The sequence below is a fragment of the Theropithecus gelada genome, chromosome 9 (assembly GCF_003255815.1).
Source record: "Theropithecus gelada isolate Dixy chromosome 9, Tgel_1.0, whole genome shotgun sequence".
Classification (NCBI taxonomy): domain Eukaryota; kingdom Metazoa; phylum Chordata; class Mammalia; order Primates; family Cercopithecidae; genus Theropithecus; species Theropithecus gelada.
This window is the reverse complement of record NC_037677.1, coordinates 98,089,526-98,113,829: the sequence shown is the minus strand read 5'-3', so window position 1 is coordinate 98,113,829 and position 24,304 is coordinate 98,089,526. Positions and strand designations below refer to the sequence as shown.

Here is a 24,304-nt window from a genome sequence, read left to right as displayed (position 1 = left end):
GGATTTCACTCAGGAACTGCAATGTCATACCCCAGATAGTCAAGGGTGCCTTCATTCTTACAGCTTGTTAGAGTCCTTCTGGAAACTGCTCCCAGATGTGAGCCTGCTTGCCTATAAACTGATCAAATGGGATGTAGGGGAAACTCAAGTCTTTTCACCACTGAGGGGCTGAGAAAAATGTAAATTCTGCATTCAGGTTGCGCTGTGGTTGGCTAAGGTGACCAATTCACAAATGAGACATGACTTTGGCTTCAATTTAACTCAACATGGAACAGTAGGTGTATGCTGGCACCCCACACTCACCCACAGCGTCCAGTCCTGCTTTCTCTCATCTTGTTTTCTCACGTCAGATGATCTGCAAAGGTATCCTATCTGTGCACTCCCTCAGTCTGTATACTGAAAAGTGTATTGTCCTTTTTGATGTTGGGGCAAGGAGACAAGACACTTAGAAAATTCGTTTTAATCTTATATTTGTAATTTAAGTTACTTTTTTTCTGAACAGTTAAAAAAAACCAAAACACACTCTATTACCATGATCCTAGGTTGTGAACATATTGGTACATTGACTACACATCACCATAACATAATCACAAAAGTCAAAGCAGTCAGTACTTAAGAGTCTAGAGAACAAAGAGCTGAACCAGTTGAAAGCTCTCGGGGAAGCTCACATGTGTTGCTAGGCCTGTCCCATCGCTGGAGTGCACTGGTCATCCCTCAGATCTGTCTGGGCCGGCCTGAGTGGTCACCGCTTTGAGAAAGCTGTTAGTTTCCTTGGTGCCCAGAGGGCTAACATCCTAGTTGGTCTTTTCCTTCAGTGTCCAAGAAGGGGAAGGGTTAGGAGAGGAGGTAACACTTTAAAACACTTACTGCACTGATCCTTAATAAAACACACACACATCCAATCAGGAGCTAAGTGCGCCAGCTGTGCTGGTTGGAAAGCACATATTTTCAATGTGATCTGCCTCCAGGACATTTTAGATCATAGCTACTCTACTTCCAACAGAAGGGGTTTCTAAAGATCAATGCATTAAGTTCCACCTGAAACCAGGCAGCCATCATCATGCTCTTTTGATTTCTCTCTTCAGCTCAAAGGATTTGACACCACAGATGAGCTACAGGTAAAGAAGTGAAACTCAGTTTTCTAAGAGATGGCTCTCTTTCCAACACTATGTTGACACTGTGGTTAAAGGAGGTCTGGTCTGTTGGTGATCAGCTGTGTGGAGGAAGACCAGGGAGGCTGTACCCTAAGTCTCAGGGCTGCACTAATCTGGGTTGGACTGCTCTGCTTCAGGCTGGAGGGTGTTGCCATCTAAGGCAAAAGGGAGATGTTGAGAAGGTTAACAGTACCAAGGTATCTAATCCAATTATAGGAAAGAAAAAAAAATTGCCCTGATTATTTCCAGTATTCCCCACCCCTCCCACCTTTTTGTCCCCACACAATCAAGTGCTAAGTAATGAGTAGACCAACTACAGCTGTTTAGACCAATGGTCCCAGCAGCCAGCAAGGGAAGAGTGCATTTTTTTCCTCTGTAGCTTTAGACTATACAGAAGAAAAATAAAAAAGGATTGTTCTTACTCAAGCAGAAAAACAAGAATGATGTAGGGGTCTCACAGTCTTTTCTAGTTCGGAAACAAGTTATGAGGGCCAGACTTTATTACCTGTCAATAGAGATCCAAAAGAGTCCCTGTCTCTGAAGTTAGGAGACATCAGAAAGAATTTTGCCAAGGGACATGTACAAACGGCCTTCCATCCATGATTCACATCCTTTCAAATTGCACACAAAGTTAAAGGATGTTCTCAGCAGTGAAATACACACACGTGCAGCAAGGCATGTTGGTCTTGTCCAAGTAGCCCCAGTGTGCACCAAAAGGTCACATGTCTGTACCTCTTCCTCTGCCTTCGAAGGGGTTTCAGCCTGTCTTTAAAAAAGGTTTCCTTTAGGCCCTACGTTGGAAAATAAATTTTAGTGAGAAGAGACTAATCTACCATGAGGACACCTTCAGCTCTGTTTCTATCACTCCTTGGAATGTGCTGAGACTTTGTCTCTCTTTTTGTTTTAAAAAGGTCAAACTTTACATTTATTCCAGCCCAGCTGGGGATTAGTGATAATCAATTCCCACTGAAATCATGCAGAGATGGTAAGTGGGGTTTACCTTCTCTGGAAATGAACTTTTACTTACCTGATTATTTCTTCTACAATGAACTGGTAAATGACCCCCAGGGCTGAGAAATGTGAACGATTCAAGTTTTTCAGACCACTTAACTTCATTCCCATTTCCATCAGCAGCAGAGAGGACAACTTGGAGAATATCCTGAACTCAGGGAATGGCTCCACATCTGTAGGATTCGACCTGATCTCCTTTGTGATGTACTGGACATGTTTCAAAACAGTCTTAGAAACAATATTCCTTCAACTGAACCTAGATTGGAGAGCAAAACCCTGGGCACCAATAAACATTCAACAGCTTCCACTTTGTAATAGCAGCATATGACAGAAGGGCTGGTAAAATTATGGCTATTGGACAATATTTTGAGAAAGCTTGAAACCCATGCCTTTTAAATGTCTGACCTGTGTGTTTTTCAGGGCTGACAGCCCTCTATCTTCATCTATAGCAAAATCCTTACCCAATCAAAAAGCCATTAATAGTCAACACAATAGATGACGAACCCTGATAGTGGCCAAGTAGAAAACATTTCTCTGTAGCATTTGGGTAGCTGGGAAGGGAATTACATTGAGAAAATATTTCCTAGGCTACGACGTATCATTACACTGGAAATATTTTCTGAATATAACCTTGAACTAAAAGCTTAAAAATACTCATAAAGCAGGAAAGGTAGAGTGCATATGCATAAACAGACTCTCAAATATGTAGTCACAACATCCAGTCTGGGTACACCTTGGGAAGAGGATACCTTCTTGCCTGGGGAGACCAGCTGGGTGCACATTAATAGTATTCTGTGTGCTCCCAGATTGGTGTGGCACAGGTGCCCTTGCACCTGAAGCCCACTAGCTTTGGCAGCTCACACAGCTGCCTTCCGAGTGGCTAGGTTTACCTGACCCTTGCCGAGGTCCAGCCATTTATGCTGTTTGCCAATCGCCACAGACATTTTATTGGCTGGGGAGAGTGAAGAGTAAAATAAGGTCAGGAGGAGGAAGAAAAGGCAGTTTTTGTCCCATTTATAAACCCTGTATGCCATACTTCACCCGGATCCTCTCTCTTGGGCAGCTTTGCCCCTCTGCAAATACTGGGTGTGGGAGAAGCAGAAGGAAGGTTCTGCAGTGCAAAGTTGACATGGTGAGATCAATTTTTGAGAGATGATATTTAACTGGCCAAAAAACAAAAACAAAAACAAAAAACAAACAAACAAAAAAACCAGTGTTTTCTCCTATCTCTCTCAAGCTACCTTGATCAGGGTCTTCGCAAAGATACAGGCGGGGTACTCACAGGCCCTGATGAGGAAATCGGAGATGGAAACCATTATGCAGAATGCACCAAGCATTTGGTTCTGGCCATTTCAAACCTTTCTGTAGGCTGAGCCTTACCAGTGATTTAAGATGAAGTACAATGCTTTTTATTACACACCTAATTGTTAATGAGAGGAAATGCAATCAGCAACTCCTTTCCACACTCTACATGGAATCAAGGACACTGCTGAGTCCAGAAAAGATGCAGCCATTGATGGAGCCCAGGAAACTTCTTCTCCCTGCCCCCCGCCCCCCACCCCCCATCCCCCATCCTCCTTTTGGGTGTGGGGAAGGAGAGAGAAGAGTTGCAAATATGATGAGAATATCATGTCCGAGAATCCACTGCTGCCACAGGGTCACTTGCAGCAAAGGTCTGGGGCTGAAATCTTCACTGAACAGCATTCAACTCTTCCAAGTGTTGCATTTTCTGGCTGATCTGGCTCATGCTAGAGGAGGACACTCTCTTCATACACTTTCTTCTCAGGTGGAGCAGACAGAGAAGAAAGGTTGAAGGGGAGTAGGCAAGTAGATGGGAAGAGGAACAGAAACAAAGAGAAGGCAGGCAGGAGGCCCAAATCTTCCAGTGTATACATTCTTGTGTTTTCTTTTTCTTGCCCCAGAGGCTAACAAAGCGAGCTCTGTCTCCGCCTAAGCATATTGGGGCTGGGCTGCTCTGGCCAGGTGCTTGGCATTCCTGCAGTTAACAGGGAGACACTGGGTACTGTCTGGCTTGAAGCTGCATCCCCCATCCCCTAGAATTGGGTCTCTCCCAGCAGGCTATACAGGAAAACTAGTTCTTCTGCTTAATGGCAAAGCAAGAGAGATTCTGGCAAAACACTAAATATATTTATAAGTCATCTTTGTCTGGAACCAATGGGAAAAAACTAGGTGCAGAGGGGAAAGGAGGAGAGGAGGGGAGGTTTAAAAGTTCCAATCATTCACAAAAGATAGAAGATATCTTCTGATAGCAGCACTGAAGCAGTCAGCTGTGCTGAGTAGACTGTCCTGGGCCGACTGCAAACCAACTGTCCCAACAGGAGTCTCAAAGCCCTGCTCCTCGGCTAGTCCGGGGAAACTGGGCAGTAGTTTGATTGTTACTGTTGTTGCTCGTCCTGGTATTGGCAGATACGTTAAATACCGCAACTTTAATGGGTCCTGTGTGAAAACAGAGCAAACAGTCATTAGCCCCTTTTTCGATATTTCTTACTTGCTTGAAGAAAAAAGAGCATTCACTTAGCTGCCAATGGGGAAAAGGCTTAGGAGTCCTTCCTAATGCCTGCTCTCTGTCTATGCCATGCAGGAGCTTCTGTCAAAGGTGACCTGGACTGATGGGGAAGTTACACTAAAGGCAGGGCTTGTGACATGCTCAGGGCTGTGGTGTTCAAGCAGAGTGACTCTGATGTCTTTAGGCTGAGAGTGACCACAGTTGGCATAGCTTTCACCTGCCCTGTAGAATGGCAGGGCAGGGGTCGGGGATGGTCTGTGGGCCCTGCCTTTGAGTGGCCATGAGCATGGTGGTGCCACTAACAGAAGTGGGGGAATCAAGGAAAGCTGGCCCGGCTGTGTGGCTGGAGGGTACCAGCAGTGTAAAGGAGGGGACAGTGTAGTTGAGGATGTGAGCACTAGAAGTGCTCTTGCTATCTTCAAGGACAGCTGTGTGGATGGCAGCTGGAAATGTGGCCTGGAGATTAAAGCAGAGGCTTGGACTGGAGACAGAAATTTGAGTCTTCTACATTGAGATGAGATATGAAGCTTTGGGAAGAGAGAAGGCAGCTTAAGAAGGAACTTAGATAAGGAAAAAAGAGAGGCCGGGCATGGTGGCTCACACCTGTAATCCCAATACTTTGGGAGGCCAAAGGAGGTGGATCACTTGAGCTCAGGTGTTCGAGACCAGCCTGGGCAACATGGTGAAACCCTATCTCTACAAAAAAAATACAAACAATTAGCTGGGTATGGTGTTGTGTGCCTGTTGTACTCAGGAGGCTGAGGCAGGAGAATCACTTGAGCCTGGGAGGTGGAGGTTGCAGTGAGCTGACATTGTGCCACTGCACTCCAGCTTGGGCGACAGGAGCGAAGCCCTGTCTCAAGAAATAAAATAGGCCAGGCGCGGTGGCTTGGCCTTGAGAGGCCGAGGCAGGTGAATCATGAGGTCAGGAGATCGAGACCATCCTGGCTAATATGGTGGAACCCCGTCTCTACTAAAAATACAAAAAATTAGCCTGGCACGGTGGCGGGCACCTGTAGTTCCAGCTACTCAGGAGGCTGAGGCAGGAGAATGGTGTGAACCCAGGTGGCAGAGCTTGCAGTGAGCCGAGATCGCGCCACTGCACTCCAGCCTGGGCGAAAGAGTGAGACTCTGTCTCAAAAAAAAGAAATAAGATAAAATAAAAATAATAAGAAAAGCCAGAAACAGACTCTTAGGAGTGAGGGGGAAAGAGGCACAAATAATCAGAGAGCCAGGAAGAATATTAAAAATAGCAAAGTGTCACAGAAGTCTAACGAAGAGAAAATTTTGGGCAAAAGGAGGGGGTAGGTATAGGGAGATTGCAGTATTAATACTAATGACCAGTTTTTTCTGAGGGCATGTATTAATACTGTAATGTATTCGGCACTGTGCTAAGCACTAGGAATTTTCCATACAGTGTCTCCATGCAGCCTTCACAGGGCTCCATGAGGTGAGCAGTGCCCCTCATGTTACTCATCAGGTGATTCAGGCTCTGGGAAGTTACTTGTCCAAGGGCACATAGCCTGTGCGACTTGGCTGAGGAACGATGAACCGTGTCCTCTGTGAGAGAAAGAGGTGCTGAGGCAAGCCCAGTTGGGTGTGAATCACTGCCCTCAGTGGAACACTGCAAAGAGAGATGCAGAAACGTGTAGCGAACATGTACTTCCGCCAGGAGAACTGAGGCAATGCTCCTCAGCAGCTAGGGCAGCCTTCTCAAACTGGCAACAACCTAGTGTATTCAAACTGGTCAGAACACCACGTATGATCTGAATATACCATAATATGTATGGACCACCTGGGTATTTTAGGATCTTCCCCTGCCTGAGAGAGAGTTTGGAGACTTGAGTGGGAGGACACATGGAGTTCTCACCAACGTCAGAGGTCAAAAGACAGGTCCTCTTTTTGGAGGGTTGAGGAATGGGGATAGGGATATAAAAGCTACTTTTTATATTCCTTTTAAAATCTGCCCTTTTATTTCTATGTCAGTGTGAACTTTCACCAAGAGATGTTTCCATTCACACATTAGACATCAGAGTGTCTACTTGGCTTGAAACGTCTCTATTGTAGGTATTGTGTGATCTGGGAACTTAAACATCACAGGCCTTTGGGTCATTACTTAGTTTTCAAACTGATTCAAATCTCATTTTATTTTCATAACAGTACTACTAGATAACTAGGGCAGGAATGACTAGGCTTACCACACACATAGGACCCTACAATCACCTAGAACTGAGGCTGGCTACCTTGGTGAAAGGCACTGTGGCAGCTTCAGCCCTGTCTCACATTGTCTGTTTCCTCGGCTTTACAGGACTTGGTGACACAAATGGCAGGAGAAAGCTCCATGAACTAGCAATACCTTACAGCTAATATCCTGTCTCCTACCCACAGTGTTATGTACATAATAGATTTTGATACCTGGGCAAGTTTGAGGTCAGTATATGGTTATTTATCTGGAGATGTAGGTGTATGTTCGAGAAGGGGAACGGGGGGGTTCAGCTTGGGCAGCCGGATCATTTAGGAAGTCCCAGATGAGGATTGTGTCATCATGTGAACTACTGACAATCTGGAATTCATCAAACTGGAGTCGAAAAACTCTTCCGGAATGCTCCTAAAGAAGTAGAAACAAAAAGGGTAGGAACTTGAACTACTCAAAATCAATAGGACACAAATTCAGCAAGATGTCAAAAGGAGTCTACAGAAAGGCTATGGTTTGCTGTTAATTTTCTACCATGAAGTTGTTTTTTTAAAAAAAGAGAGAGGCCGGGTGCAGTGGCTCACAGCTGTAATCCCAGCACTTTGGGAGCCCAAGGTGGGCGGATCACGAGGTCAGGAGATCTAGACCATCCTGGCTAACACGGTGAAACCCCATCTCTACTAAAAATACAAAAAATTAGCTGGGCATGGTGGCACGTGCCTGTAGTCCCAGTTACTTGGGAAGCTGAGGCAGAAAAATTGCTTGAACCTGGGAGGCAGAGGTTGCAGTGAGCTGAGATCATGCCACTGCACTCCAGCCTAGGTAACAGAGTGAGGCTCTGTCTAAATAAATACATAAATAAATAAATTTAAAAAAAAGAAAATTTACTTTGGCTAAAGGCAGCATGGAAAAGTCAAATACTAGGCAGCTGTAAACAAAGTAATATTCTTTGGCCAAGACATGCTAAATAGCATGCTATTAATAGTTTCTCATGCCAACCCTTTTTGGCTTAGGGTGGATGACAGCATTCCTTACTACCTCCCTGGTTTTATCTTCTAAGTTCCTTCTATAATCAGAGGTCAAGGATTGGTGAGCAATAAGCAGTATGCTGATAAATGTTTATCAACCAACTCTGCTACTTTGTAAAACCACTGGTAGATTTCCACGGCATTAAAAACTCCTACCATGGCCAATTATAAGCTAGTAATAGTCAACCAGCTTGCAAAATTCATGAATAGTTGGCTCTCATAAGTGAGTATGAGCCTGTTCTAGCATACCACTGGCAGTTACCACTACCCTGATGAAGATGTAGAATGTTCCCAGCATACTGGAAAACAATCTCACACCCCTTACTAAACAATGTTATCTCCACTCCAATTTTATCATCATCATCATCATCTTTTTTTTTTTTTTGAGACGGAGTCTTGCTCTGTTGCCCAGGCTAGAGTGCAGTGGCGTGATCTCCACTCACCGCAAGCTCTGCCTCCTGGGTTCATGCCATTCACCTGCCTCAGACGTAGCTGGGACTACAGGTGCCCGCCACAACGCCTGGCTAATTTTTTGTATTTTTAGTAGAGATGGGGTTTCATTGTGTTAGGATGGTCTCGATCTCCTGACCTCGTGATCCATCCACCTTGGCCTCCCAAAGTGCTGGGATTACAGGCGTCATCATGATCGTCATTTTTAGATGCAGGGTCTCGCTTTATTGCCCAGGTAAGAATGCAGTAGTGTGATCATAGTTCACTGTAACCTCAAACTCCTGGGCTCAAGTGATCTTCCTGCTTCAGCCTCCCAAGTAGTGAGGACTACAGGCACATGCCACCACGCCCAGCTTTTGTTTTCTTTCTTTTTTTTTTTTTTTTTGTAGAGACCAGGTCTTTCTGTCGCCCAGGCTGGTCTTGAACTCATGGACTCAAGCAGTCCTTCTGCCTTGGCCTCCCAAAGCTCTGAGATTATACGTGTGGTCCACTTTGCCTGGCCCAATGTTGTTATTGTTATTAATTTGTTTACTCTCTTACTGAATTTCATATAATCATATAGTATGTATTCTTTTATGCCTGCCTTTTTTTTTTGAAACAGAGTCTTACTCTGTGGCAAGGCTGGAGTGCAGTGGTGTGATTTTGGCTCACTGCAACCTCTGCCTCCTGGGTTCAAGCAATTCTCCTGCCTCAGCCTCCCAAGTACCCGGGATTACAGGCACGTGCCACCACACCCAGCTAATTTTTGTATTTTTAGTAGAGACAGGGTTTCACCATGTTGGCCAGGATGATCTCGATCTCCTGACCTCGTGATCTGCCCATGTCGGCCTCCCAAAGTGTTGGGATTATAGGCTTTAGCCACTGCGCCCGGCCATGCTTGGCTTCTTTTTTTTTTTTTGGAGAAGGAGTCTTGCTCTGTCGCTCAGGCTAGAGTGCAGTGGTGCGATCTCAGCTCACTGCAACTTCTGCCTCCCAGGTTCAAGCGTTTCTCCTGCCTCAGCCTCCCGAGTAGCTGGGACTACAAGCGCCCCCCACCATGCTTGGCTAATTTTTTGTATTTTAGTAAAGACGGGATTTCACCATGTTGCCCAGGCTGGTCTCCAACTGCTGAACTCAGGCAATCCGCCGGCCTCAGCCTCCCAAAGTGCTGGGATTACAGGCATGAGCCACCGAGCACAGCTCATGCCTGGCTTCTTTCAGTCAACATTATAAGATTCTTCTATGTTGCTGCATGTAAAATGGTAGTTCATTCTTTTTTATTACTGGTTGATATTCTACTGTATGAATATACAATCCATCTATTCTCTTGTTGGTGGACATAGGGGCTGATTATAGTTTATGGCTATTATACAACAAAGCTGCTATGAACATTTATGTATGTGTCTTTTGCTGAATATATGCACTCATTTCAACTAGGAGTAGACTTGCTGGGCCATGGGGTAGGTGTATGTTTGGCTTTAGAAGATACTATGAAACAATTTTTTAAAAGTCATGCCAATTTATACTCACACCAACAGTTTATCAGAGTTTATTACTCCACATCTTCACCAAAAATTGATATTGCCAATCTTTTACACTTATTTTGGTAGGTTTGTAGATTTTATTATAATTTTAATTTGCATTTTTCTTTATGACGTTGAGGAAAAGCCTCTCTATCCCGTGTGTTGAGAATTTTTATCATGAATGGGTGTTGGATTTTGTCAAATGCTTTTACTGCATCTATTGATATAAGCATGTGATTTGTCTTCTATAGTCCCCTGATGTGATGGATTACATTAATTGATTTCTGAATGCTGAACCAGCCTTGCATACCTGGCATGAATCTCACTTGGTCACAGGGTATAATTCTTTTCATACATTGTTGGATTTAATTTGCTAATATTTTGTCGAGGATTTTTTAAATTTAAGAGTTACATTTTATTGGCACATTATTACATTTTATAATATTTTAGAGGCCGGTGCGGTGACTGATGCCTGTAATCCCAGCACTTTGGGAGGCCGAGATGGGCGGATCACGAGGTCAGGAGATCGAGACCATCCTGGCGAACACAGCAAAACCCCATTTCTACTGAAAATACAAAAAATTAGCCGGGCATGGTGGTGGGCGCCTGTAGTCCCAGCTACTTGGGAGGCTGAGGCAGGAGAATGGCGTGAACCCAGGAGACGGAGCTTGCAGTGAGCTGAGATCGAGCCACTGCACTCCAGTCTAGGGGACACAGCAAGACTCTGTCCCCCCCCCCAAAAAAAATTTAGAAATCATGAAATTGCTAAACATAAGGGCAATAATAAGACCATACATGGCCGGGTGCAGTGGCTCACGCCTGTAATCCCAGATCTTTGGGAGGCCAAGGCAGGCAGATCATGAGGTCAGGAGTTCGAGACCAGCCTGGCCAACATGGAGAAACCCAGTATCTACTAAAAATACAAAAATCAGCCAAGTGTGGTGGCGGGCACCTGTAATCCTAGCTACTCGGGAGGCTAAGGCAGGAGAATAGCTTGCATCCAGGAGGCGGAGGTTGCAGTGAGCCGAGATTGTGTCACTGCACTCCAGCCTGGGCAACAAGAGTGAAACTCTGTCTCAAAAAAAAAAAAAGAAAAAGAAAAAGAAAAAGAAAAACCATACATATGTCTGAATCAAATATTTATTTATTTATTTTGAGACAGAGTTTCGTTCTTGTTGCCTAGGCTAGAAGTGATGCGATCTTGGCTCACTGCAACCTTCGCCTCCCGGGTTCAAGCACGAATCAAATAGTTTAAAATACAGATGCTCCTCAAATTACAATAGGTTATATCCTGATGAACCTGTTGTAAATGAAACTATCCTAAGCTGAAAATGCATTTGATCTGCCTAACCTATTGAACTTCATAGCTTAGCCATTATTAGTCTGTATTTTTCTTTTCCTATATTGTATTTGTCTGGTTTTGGTTTTAGGGTAATGCTTCATTGGATGAGTTAGCAAGTTATTCATTCTGTTTTTATCTGGTAGAAAAAAATGATAGAAAATTGATATAACTTATTCAAATGTTTGGTAGAATTCACCAGTGAATCTACCTGGGCTTAGTTTCTCTGTTTGGAAAGATTATTAAGTATTGATTCTGTGAAGATCTGGGATCGTTTTCTAATATTAGTAAAGTATGTCTTCTGTGTTTTTCGTAGTCTGGCTAGAGGCTCATCCATTTTATTGATCCTTTCAAAGAACTAGCTTTTGGTCTTGATGTACTCCATTGATTTCCTGTTTTCAATTTCATTGATTTCTGGTCTAGTTTTTATTATTTCTTTTCCTCTACTTACTTTGAATTTAATTTGCTCTTCTCTTAGTTGGCTCTACTAGAAGCTTAGACTATTGATTTTAGGTATTTTCTAAGATATGCATTCATTGCTATAAATTTCCCTCTAAGCACTGCTTTCACTGCATCCCACACATTTTGATAGCTGTTTTCATTTTTGTTTACTTCAAAATACTTTTCAAAACATCACATGTTCCCCAAAATATATAAACCTACTATGTACCCACAAAAATTAAAAGTAAAAATTTAAAAAAAAATACATTTCAATTTCTCTTGCGATTTCTTCTTGACCTACGTGTTATTTAGAAGTGTATTGTTTAATCTCCACATATTTTGGGATTTTCCAGCTATCTTTCCATTACTGAATGCCACTGTAATCTGGCAGCATATGCAGTATGATTTCTATTCTTGTAAATTTTTTAAGGTGCATTCTATGGCCCTGACTGTGGTCTGCCTTGGTGTAATTTCCTTGGGAGCTTGAGAAGAATGTGTATTCTGCTGCTGTTGGATGAAGCATTCTATAGACATCAATTATATACACTTGATTGATGGTACTGCTAAATTCAACTATGTTCTTACTGAATTGGCTGCCTGCCAGATCTGTCCATTACTGATGGGGGTGCTGAAGTCTCCAACTATAATAGTGGATGCATCTATTCTTTCCTTGCAGTTCTATGGTTTTTTGCCTCATGTTTTGATGCTCTGTTATTAGGTGTGTACATGTTAAGGATTGTTAGGTCTTCTTGAAGAACTGGCCCCTTTATCATTATACAACACTTCTCTTTATCCCTGATAATATTCCTTGCTCTGAGGTTTGCTCTCTCTGTAATTAATACAGCTACCCCAACTTTCTTCTGACTAGTGTTAGAATGGTCCATCAGGGCTAGGGGTGCCATAACAAAGTATGGCATACACTAGGGGGCTCAAAAAATAGAAATTAATTTCCCTACAGTCTGGAGACTAGAATTCCAAGATCAAAGTGTTGGCAGGGTTGGTTTCATTCTGATGCTTCTTCCTTTGACTTGTAGATGGTCATCTTCTCCCTTTATCTTCACATGGTCTCTGTGTGTCCCAGTCTCCTCTTGTTATAAGGACACCAGTCATATCGGGTTAGGGCCTACTCCAATGACTTCATTTAACCTTATTTACCTCTTGAAAGCTCCTATAACTCCAAATACAGTCACATTCTGAGGTACCGGTGGTTAAGACATCATATAAATTTTAGGGGAACACAATTCAGTCTATAACATGTGTTATATCTTTCGCTAACCATTTACTTTTAAGGGGTATGTGTCTTTATAGTTAAAGTAGCTTTCTTGTAGACAACATATAGTTTAGCCTTCTTCTTCAAATCGCTCTGTCAATTCTATTTTTTAATGTGAAGTAGGAAAAACACAAAGAAAACCACGCCAAGACACATCATAAGCAAATTGCTGAAAACTAATCATAAAGATAAAATCTTAAAGGCAGTCAGAGGAAAAAGATACATAATTTAGACGAGTGACTTCCAACTTCTAGTCAGAAACCAAGCCAGAAGAAAATGGAATGACATCATTAAAATGCTGAAAGACACTGTCAATCTAGAATTCTTTTTTTTTTTTTTTGAGACAGGGTCTCATTCTCACCCAAGCTGGAGTGCAGTGGCACATTCATGGCTTACTGCAGCCTCAATCTCCCAGACTCATAGGATCCTCATACCTCAGCCTCCCAAAAGTTGTTGGGACTACAGGCACGTGCCACCATGCCCAGCTTATCTTTGTATTTTTGAAGAGAAGGGGTCGCCATGTTGATAGGCTGGTCTTGAACTCCTGAGCTCAAGTCATCCACCCGCCTCAGACTCCCAAAGTGCTGGGATTACAGGTGTGAGACACCATGCCTGGCCTATATAGAATTATTTAGCCAGCAAAAATATCTTTCAAAAATGAAGGCAAAATGAAAACTTTTTCAGAGCCAGGCGCAGTGGCTTGCACCTGTAATATTCTCAGCTACTCAGGAGGTTGTGAAGCAAGAGGATTATGTAAGGCCAGGAGTTCGAGACCAGTCTGGGTAACACAATGAGACCCTATCTCTAAAAAAATAAAGAAAATTAGCCAGATATGGTGGCACAAGCCTGTAGTCAGCTATGTGGGAGGCTGTCAGGAGGATTACTTGAGACTAGGAGTCCAAGGCTGAAGTGAGCTATGATCATGCCACTGTACTCCAACCTGGGCTATAGAATGAGATCCCATCCCTTAAAAAAAAAAAAAAACTTTCCCAAGTGAACAACAAGTGAAAGTATTTGTCGCCAGTGTACCTGCATATATGAAATGTTAAAGTAAGTTCTTTAAGCAGAAGGAAAATGATATCAGATGGAAATACAATTTATACAAAGGAATGGGAGGCAACAGAAAAGGTAAACATGTGGGTAAAAATAAACTCTCTTTTTTCCATTAAAAAATTTCTTTAAAAGGCCAGAAGTTGGTGGCTCATGCCTGTAATCCCAGCATTTTGGGAGGCTGAGGCGGGCGGATCACAAGGTCAGGAGATGAAGACCATCCTGGCTAACACAGTGAAATCCCGTCTCTATTAAAAATACAAAAAATTAGCTGGGTGTGGTGGCAGGCACCTGTAATCCCAGCTACTTGAGAGGCTGAGGCAGGAGAATCGCTTGAATCCAGGAGGTGGAGGTTGCAGTAAGCCGAGATCGTGCCACTGCACTCCAGCCTGGATGACAAGAGAGAAACTTCATCTCAAAAACAACAAAAACAACAACAACAAACCATGAATCAGGCCAGGTGCCATGGCTCATGCCTGTGATCCCAGTACTTTGTTGAGGTTGAGCCCAGCAGTTCCAGACCAGCCTGGGCAATGTGGCAAAACTCCATCTCTACAAAAAAATACAAAATAATTAGCCAGACGTGGTGGCACTCGCCTGTGGTCCCAGCTACTCGGGAGGCTGAGGCGGGTGGACTGATAGAACCTGGGAGGTTGAGGCTGCAGTGAGTCATAGGTGTGCCACTGCACTCCAGCCTGGGCGACATAGTGATACCTTGTCTCAAACAAACAAAAACCATGAAGCAAAAGCTGTCACAACTGTAAGGAGAAATAGACAAATTCAGGGAGACATAAAAATTCCTCTCAATAATTGGTAAGGACAAATAGAAAAATCACTAAGGATACAGAAGACCTGAATATTATAAACCAAGTAAATTGACATTTTTTGGGACGTAGCTAAAATAGTGATTAAAATTACTTCTAATAACATTTATAGCTTCAACTGATTATATTAAAAAAAGTTTCAAAGTCAATGATCTTAGTTTCTACCTTAAGAAGCTAGAAAAAGAAAAAAAAAATCAATGAAACCGAAAAAGGAAATATGACTGTGCTCCTAAAGGCATTAAAAGGATAATAAGGGAATATGATGAATAACTTTATTTCAATAAATTTGATAATTTAGATAAAACGGCCAAACTTCTTGGAAGAGAAAGTATTAAAGTTGACTTCAGAAGAAATATTAAATCTGAAGAGTGCTGTATTTATTAAAGAAACTGAAGTTGTAATTAAAACTTTCCACAAAGAAAATTCCAGGTCTAGATGCTTCACTAGTGAATTATATCAAGCATTTAAAGAAGCATAATATCATGTATGCAAACTCTCAGAAAATGGATGAGGGAACACTTCAAAAATTGTTTTATAAAGCCAACATTATCATGACAGTCAACCAGAGACATAGAAAATAAAGCAACAAACCAATATCCCTTACAAACACAGATATACACCACACACAAAAATCCTTAAAAAGATATTAGCAAAGTGAATCCAACAACACATAAAAAGGATTATACCTCATGAACAAGTGGGGTTTATACCAGCAATGCAAAGGATTTAAAGCTTAAGAAATTCAATGCAATACACCAATTAACAGAATAAAAGTGAAAAACCATATGATTATCTCAATGGATCAGATAAAGCATTTCACAAAATCCAACATGCATTCCTCACAAAAACTCTCAGCAATCTAGGAACAGAAGGGAACTGCTTATTCCCCTGATAATGGGGTCATTATGAAAAACCTATAGCTGACATACATCTATATATACATATATGTGAAATGGTGAAAGACTGAATGCCTTTTGCCTAAGATCATGAACAAGAAAGGGACATTCACTCTTACCAATTGTTTTTAACATTGTACTGGAGGTCTTAGCCAGTGCAATTAAAAAAAAAAAGAGAGAGAGAAATAAAAGATACACAGATTGGAAAATAAGTAAAAGTATATTTCTATGTATTTGCAATGAACAATCAGAAACCAAGGTTTAAAAATACCTTTTCCAATAGCATTAAAAATACAAAATATTTAGGGATAAATGTGACAAAAGATGTGCAAAACCTTTACACTGAAAGCTACAACATGGATGAGAAATTTAAAAAGACCTAAACAAATGGAGAGATAAAGACTCAATATTGTTCAAAAGTCAATATTCTCCAAACGGATCTAGAGTCAAAACAAGTCCAACAAAAATCCCAGCAGGTGGAGTGGCTCAGGCCTATAATCCAAGCACTTTGGGAGTCTGAGGTAGGAGTACTATTTGAGGCCAGGAGTTTGAGACCAGTCTGGGCAACACACTGAGACCCCATACCTACTTTATTAAAAATTTAAAAACATTCCCAGTAGACTTTTTTTTGGTTGAAATTAGCAAACTGATTTTAAAATTAACATGAAAAATCAAAGGCCCCAAAAACCTCTGAAAAAGACAAAGCTGAAAGACTCGTATTACTTGACTTCAAGAGTTGGTAAAAAGCTGCAGTAATCAAAATAAAATTATACTGGAATCAAGACAGACAAAAATCAGTGGAACAGAACAGATTCCCAAAGTAGAGTCACACATATATGGTCAATTCATTTTTGACAAAGCTGCAAAAGCATTTCGAAAGGACAGTCTTTTGAATAAATGGTGCTGGAACAACTGGATATTCATGTGTAAAAAAGCCCAACCCTTTGATCTATACCTTGTACCATATGCAGAGATTAACTCAAAATGGATCACAGACAAACATATAAACTGAAAACTATAAAACTTAGAGAAGAAAACACAGGGAAAAATCCTTGTGACTTTGGATTAGTCAAAGGTTTTTTTGAGATACAATAGCAAGTAACATACGCCATAATAGAAAAAGTCAATACAGTGGACTTAAAATTAAGAACTGCTTTTTGAAAGACGCTTTTAAGAAAACAAAGAAACAAATTATGAATGTGAAGAAAATATTTGTGAATGACATCTGATAAAGCATTTGTAACTTAGAATACATAAAAGAATCTCAAAACTCAATAACCACTCAATTAAAAAATGGAATAGATTTGAACACACTTCACCAAAGTAGACATACAGATGGCAAGAATAGATGTTCGACATTATTAATCATTAGAGATACACGAATTAAACCACAATGAGAATGACTAAATTAAAGACTGTGCTCAGTACTGGCAAGAATGTGGAGTAACTGGAACTCTCATACACTGCTATACTATAATATAAAATGGTAAACCACTTTGAAAAACAGTTTGGCAGTTTCTAAAAAAATTTTAAACATACACTTACCATATGACCTAGTCATCTGCTCCTAGGTATTTACCTCAGAGAAATAAAAGCAAAAAGCATATATTCATCCCAAGACTTCTACATAAATGTTTATAGAAACTTTGTTAACAGCCAAAAATGAGAAACAATATAGTGAATGGGTATAATCATACAATAGAATACTACTCAGCAAATTTTCAAAGGAAATGAAATATTGATATACATCAACAACATGGGTGAATCTCAAAAATAATTGTGCTTAGAGGCTGGGCATGGTGGCTCATGCCTGTAATCCCAGCATTTTAGGAGACCGAGGTGGGCAGATCACGAAGTCAAGAGATTGAGATCATCTTGGCCAACATGGTGAAACCCCGTCTCTACTAAAAAAACACAAAAATTAGCTGGGCGTGGTGGCACACACCTGTAGTCCCAGCTACTCGGGAGGCGAGGCAGGAGAATCGCTTGAACCCAGGAGGCAGAGGTTGCAGTCAGCCGAGATCATGCCACGGCACTCCAGCCTGGCGACAGAGTGAGACTCTGTCTCAAAAAAAAAAAAAAAAAAAAAAAAAGAGTGCTTAATGAAAAGAGACAGGCAAAAAAGTATTTAATATATGATTCCATTTTTATACAGCCCCAGAAAATGCAAACTAATCAACATTGACAGAAAGCAGATCCGTGGTTGCCTGGAGATTGGGGCAGGGGGAGGTGAGATGGGCTCTGATGGAAAAGGAAGGAGGGACTAACCAAGGGGCATGAGCATATCTTCATTATTTGTGGTTTCACTGGTATATACATATGTCAAAATTTATTAACTTGTACACTTCCTTTTTTTTTGAGACAGGGTCTCACTCTGTTGCCCAGGCTGGAGTGCACTGGCTCAAGCAATCCTCCCACCTCAGCCTCCCAAGTAGCTGGGAGTACAGGTGCTTGCCACCATACCTGGCTAATTTTTTGTTTAGTTTTTATAGAGATGAAGTCTCAATATGTTGCCCAGGCTGCTCTTTAACTCCTGAGCTCAAGCGATCTGCCTGCCTCAGCCCCACAAAGGGCTGAGATTACAGGCATGAGCCACTATGCCTGTCCAAGTTGTACACTTTCAATATGTCCATTTATAATATGTCCATTATACCTATATGAATCTATTTTAATAAACAACTCAATAAATAAAATGGTTGCAAGATCTGAACGGTGACAAAAGAAGATAAGCATTCACAAAAAGATGTTTGGTATTATTAGCTACAGAAAGACAAATTAAACTAACAATGATATATCGCTACACACCCCCACAAATGGGTCTAATTTAAAAAAATACTGACAATACCAAGTGCTGGCAAGGATATAGAAAAATTGAACTCTTATACATTGTTGGTGAAAATGTAAAATGCTTAAATTAAAAAAAAAATTTTTTAATAAATAAATAAGGATGAGGTATTGCTATGTTGCCCAGACTGCTCTCAATTTGCAAAATCCCACGCCACTTTGGGAAATAGCTTGGCAGTTTCTTTTAAATTTAAGAATATACTTTCATAAAATCCAGAAATCACACTCCTATATCTACCCAAGAGAAATGAAAACAGTATGGACATAGAAAAGACTATATGGAAATGTTTTCAGTGGCTTTACTAAGAATCAACAAAAACTGGAAACATTCCAAATGTCCTTATATTGGTGAATGAATAAACAAACTGGCTAATTCATACAATGGAATACTACTCAGCAATAAAAAGCAACAAAGTATTTATACATACAACCACATAGATGAATCTCCAATGAACTTAAAAAAGCCAAACACAAAAGGCTACATACTCCATGATTTATCAGATGTTCATGAGAAAGCAAACTATGGGAATAAAAATCAGATGAATAGTCGATAACAGTTGCTAGTGGGTAAGGGGAGTAAATTGACATGAAGGGGCATAAAGAACTCTTCAGGATGATGGAAATGTTGTACATGTTGATGTGGTGACGGTTACACAACTGCAAAATTAACAGAAAAATGTCTTAAAGAGTGAATTTTGCTGCATATAAATTATGCCTAAAAACCAGACTTAGATTAATTATAGATGAAAGAAAATACACATTTTAGGCCTGGCACAGGGAGGCAGAAGCAGAAGGATCACTTGGGTTCAGCAGTTTGAGGCTACAGTGAGCTATGTTCATGCCTGTGAATAGCCACTGCACTCCAGCCTGGGCAACTGTGCCCTGCCCCTTGTATTTAAAGCACAGTCATTTTTTAAGAGACAGGTTCTCTTAAAAAGAAAAACTTTCTTAAAAAGGAAAAGTATACATTTTAAAAGATATGTGTGAAACATGTAGGTAAAGCATGTTTGGTATGGTAAGAATGTGCTTTAAATACCACAATGGGCGGGGCACAGAGGCTCACACTTGTAATCTCAGCACTTTGGGAGGCTAAGGCAGGAGGATCACTTGAGGCCAGGAGTTTAAGACCAGCCTGGGCAACATAGTGAGACCTTGTCTCCACAAAAATTAAAACGGTGCTGTGGCTAGAGCCTGTAATGCCAGCTATACTCGAGGGCTAAGGCAGGAGTACTGCTTCAGTCCAGGAGTTGGAGGTTGCAGTGAGCTATGATTGTGCCACTTCACTATAGCCTGGGTGACAGAGGAAGACCCTGTCTTATACATACACACATAAATCCAACAAGGAAGACAAGAAATATAACCTCTTTCTCTTCTCCAGAGCCAAGAATGCCTACATGTTGACAGTCAGGATTTAGTACACTGGGTTTCAAATGCTTGCTCTCATCTTTTCTCCGAGTGCTGCAAAAGATTCTGTCCACCCTGTTGCTCCAACTAATTTTCTAATGGAAGCAGTATTTATCAATCTGGGCCCCTGGCTAACAACATGATAAAGAATTTAGTGCTTCTGAAAGTGGTATTTCTCCTTCTGAATCACTTTTTTCCCCAAATGTCAAAAGTGGGTATATGGGGAATAAAAAAGATGGGTTCAAGTTGCTGGAGGCACTAGCTCATGAATAGGCTGCAGAACTAAGGGGCTGACCAGCGGGGGTTCATGCAGATTCCCAGAGCACTATTTTTTTTTTTTTAAGATCGAGTTTCACTCTTGTTGCCCAGGCTGGAGTGCAAGCGTGATCTCGGCTCACTGCAAGCTCCGCCTCTCAGGTTCAAGCGATTCTCTTGCTTCAGCCTCCCGAGTAGCTGGGATTACAGGTGCTCACCACCATGCTCAGCTAATTTGTTTTTATTTTTAGTAGAGATAGGGTTTCACCATGTTGGTCAAGCTGGTCTTGAACTCCTGACCTCAGTTGATCCATCCGCTTTGACCTCCCAAAGTGCTGGGATAATAGGCATGAGCCACCGCACCCAGCCCCCAGGGTAATTTTTGAAGGCACAGGTGTACAGGTCCTCAGATTTTGGACAGGTTCCAATTTGAGTAATTATATTCTCTCTCCCTTAGTACCCCCTGCTGTTTCTGGTGGATACAGAATTCTTATTCACTTCCTGCACTAAACTGTTGTGTAGAGTTTCTGTGCAGCTGTTAAACAGCTGCCACATTTCTCTCCATATATAGTCTCTAAAGCATTTTTGGATGAAAGGAATTATATAAACATATTTTATTGTCATGTACTGGTTGCCTTACCACTTAGTTGTAGGTTTTGTGAGGTTGTAACTATTAAATTCAAATCCATATTCCACAGCATATCAATGTTTAATTTCTTCCCCCACCTGCTCTCCAATGCTCTAACAGCAAGGCTCTTACCACAAGGGTCCGTAGACAGAGTGTCCCTGCAGGAGCACGGGGGTCCAAAGCAGCCACAAGATCCCACACTTTAATTTTTCTAAAGATCAAAAAGGAGACAAAAATGCTAGTTAAAAGCAAAAGTAAGAGAACACAGGGAAGAACAGCAGAAATTCATGGCAATAAATATGGATGGTGAGTATAGTTGAAATGTACGTGATTAACCTACAAATGAGAAACAGGCTAGCTTTAACCAAACTGAAGACATTTAATAGTAAAGTTAAACCACACTTTGGGATCAAGAGGAGATCTTGTACATTAGACCTCCTAATGATATTACATAGACCTAGAAATCTACAACTCTGAGGCATCCTCTTCCTGGTCACTTCTAAGAGTGGCCCAGGTCACATGTACTGAGGGACTGGGGTCCATGTAAGAGCAATGGAGTTTATATAAGTAAGCCCTCATCTTTTGATTTAAATAAGTGTAGCTCTTCCAAAAATCTTTTATAGGCCATGTTTCCTCAAGGTACATAACAGACAAATTCCAAGACAGGTGGGTACAGATCAAAGCCAGGGCAGTAAGAAAATATTGTCTTGACCAAGCTGGAACATGTCACCACACTCTGAACAATTTCCCAAGGTTGTAACAGTGATGGCTGACCCAAAGCAGAAGAAGTGAGCAGCTTCTTGCTGCTTGCATTGGCTAATTAATGTATCAGTATAGTTAGCTCATGAACTAAAATAATGTTGTTAGTTTCTGATATTTAAAAAGTTGCCAATATTTGAACTGTAGCCTTCTACCCTTCACCCCCAAAATCAGGCAGTTTGACAAAAAGAAATGATAAGGAGTCCTTCGTAAGTGAATAACTTTTTTTTTTTTTATGGAGACGGAGTCTTGCTCTGTTGCCCAGGCTGGAGCGTGGTGGTGCAATCTTGGCTCACTGCAACCTCTGCCTCCCTGGTTCAAGCAATTCTCCTGCCTCAGTCTCCTGAGTAGCTGAGATTACAGGCACCTGCAACCACACCTGGCTAATTTTTGTACTTTTAGTAGAGACTGGGTTTTGCCATGTTGGCCAGGCTGGTCTTGAACTCCTGACCTCAAGTATCCGCCTGTCTCGGTCTCCCAAAGTGTTGGGATTACATGCACAAGCCACTGTGCCCAGCCTACTTTTGTTTGAATTTACTCTGTGTTTAGGATTGGTGGACGTGGGGTCCATTCACAACATTAATGGATTCCATAACCACTAGAAATTAGAAGAAAATAAAGATGACTAAACTCATAAATGAAATGCTAGGATGACAAGTGATGACAAGAGAACTGTACTTTTAAAAATTACTAAAAGAGATAAAAAATCCAAGAGATCAAAATTGGAGATCTTACCACACTAAGTCCCCAAATACTGCCCTCTAGTGTTTGTGTTTTGTTAACAGGTTACCACTTTACACGGGTAGCCTGTTAACACTGGGTTTTTCTTGTTTTGCTTTACAGGGCAAAACAGTCAAATACATAACCAAATAACCAAAATATGAATGACAACCATGTGCAAACAAGTATAATAAAATGATTGGAAAGAATATTTCAGGACACTAAACCAAGGAGAGGTAAATATACAGATTAAAGAAATATGGTATCACTTTGTGTAAAATCTATAAGCTTTAGAAACAAGGAATGGTAATGTTTAACACCATAAACATAAGGAAGGATTAAGACGTAGATTTTCTCTTTTTACACTCTGTTAGCACACTCACCCATCATAGGCCCCACTGACTATCCTCTTGTTATCAAATCGAATACAACGCACCAATTCCTCATGGCCTTCTAATACTCGTAAACATGCACCACATTCTATGTCCCATAATCTGGAAGAGAAAATTGAGTCAAGTGAATTTTCACGTATTCTTTTCTAAGCCTGGAATGTTATAATACACTTTATATGCCTTCTAAAAATTCACAAAATAAAATCAATCACCACCCACACAGATATGTACTGCTTTCAATGTAATTTATTTCCTTTCTGCTATATAACTCACACAGAAAAATGTAGGTTTAAGTTCAAACATAAAATGTATTTTCAAAGCACAGTGCTTTATATAATTCTGTAAACAGGTTCTTCCAGGTATAAAAACGAATTCAATGCACACAGTTGCCTGAGCAGGAAATGACTGAGCTAAGAAAGTAGTTTCCTGAAGTCATCAAACTGAATGAGATACAGATTATCAGCGATGTCCTGTTCTCACAAAGCACCTCCCCCTCTGCCATGGTGGACACTTTTTTACCACTGTCCAGGACAGTTATTCTCAGAGAATGGAAATGCAAAGTCAGTTCTCAAAAACTTTTGTGTACTAATTTAAAAAACTGTATGTTTTCAGAGCAATTCAAGTGACTTCTAGGAATAATTTCCTTAGATATAACAAACAGTAGCTCTATCTGTTGTTTTTTTAATGGCCTTTTCATCCTTTTAGTACTTCACTGAAGGGTAATGATGGATAAATCTTCCAAATTCTAATCATGTCTATGTCATTCGTCTTTGTGAAGAGAACACCCCAAAAAGGGCTTCCAACTGTGAAACCTTCATAATTTCAAATACAGGTAACTCTCTGGCCAATTATGTAATGCTAAGACAAAAATTACATAATTTCTAGTAAGGAAACAAATCTTTTCATTTCTTGAAAACAATGGCAAAGAAAAGGCTTTTAGCTGTTTATTAGCACTTTTCAACTGTAGACAGGAGAAATTTAAAAAGAAGGGCAACAAAAGGCTTTGCTGTGCTGCTTCTCTGCTTGGGGGCAAACTTCTGATCTCTAAGAAGCTACAGAAAGGAAACACAGTTGATTATAAACATAACAAAATTACAGACTTGTATGATCTGTGCATTAGTAATGAATGGGAGCATAATATCGATCCCTTACGATACAAGGTACTAGGTGCTCACCTGATAGTGTTGTCAGATGAGCCACTCACTACCAGCCTGTCCCTGTACTGCAAACAGGCAATGCCTCGTTTGTGTCCATTTAAGGTCCTTACAAATTCACAAGTACTTGTGTTCCATACCTGAAAAAGAAAATGGCATTGAGCAGTTGATTTGGTGCTTTTACTGGTAAAATCTATGGCAACTGGAGTCTTAGGGAAGCAGAAAACAGGGCTGAACCATTAGAGGGAAGTCAACTTCTCAAACAAATAAAACAAAGGACAATTTAAATTCATGGTAACAGAGGCTAATTTGCAGTTGGCTGTTATCACATGAGAATTCCTCAAATTGATTTACTCTCCTAGGGTTAGTCTCTTCTCACACTCACCATTATTTATAGGAATAAAATACCTCGGCCAAATTGTCACACAATGTCTCACTTATTACCTTTTCACTTGTAGAACA

General features: G+C 41.0%; 1 protein-coding gene across 4 annotated transcripts in view; it reads right to left on the bottom strand.

Moving 5' to 3' along the window:
- Nucleotides 1-445: 445 nt before the first annotated feature.
- Nucleotides 446-24,304, bottom strand: part of BTRC (beta-transducin repeat containing E3 ubiquitin protein ligase) — a 205,723-nt gene continuing 181,864 nt past the window's right edge. For all 4 annotated transcript variants that reach the window (XM_025397092.1, XM_025397093.1, XM_025397094.1 and 1 more), the window contains 5 exons: nt 23,864-23,982; nt 22,680-22,790; nt 20,950-21,028; nt 7,108-7,300; nt 446-4,622 (listed from right to left, as the gene is read on the bottom strand). In XM_025397092.1, coding sequence (XP_025252877.1) covers nt 7,139-7,300; nt 20,950-21,028; nt 22,680-22,790; nt 23,864-23,982 — 471 coding nt within the window. In that variant the 3' untranslated portion in view covers nt 446-4,622; nt 7,108-7,138. The remainder of the gene's footprint in view (nt 4,623-7,107; nt 7,301-20,949; nt 21,029-22,679; nt 22,791-23,863; nt 23,983-24,304) is intronic.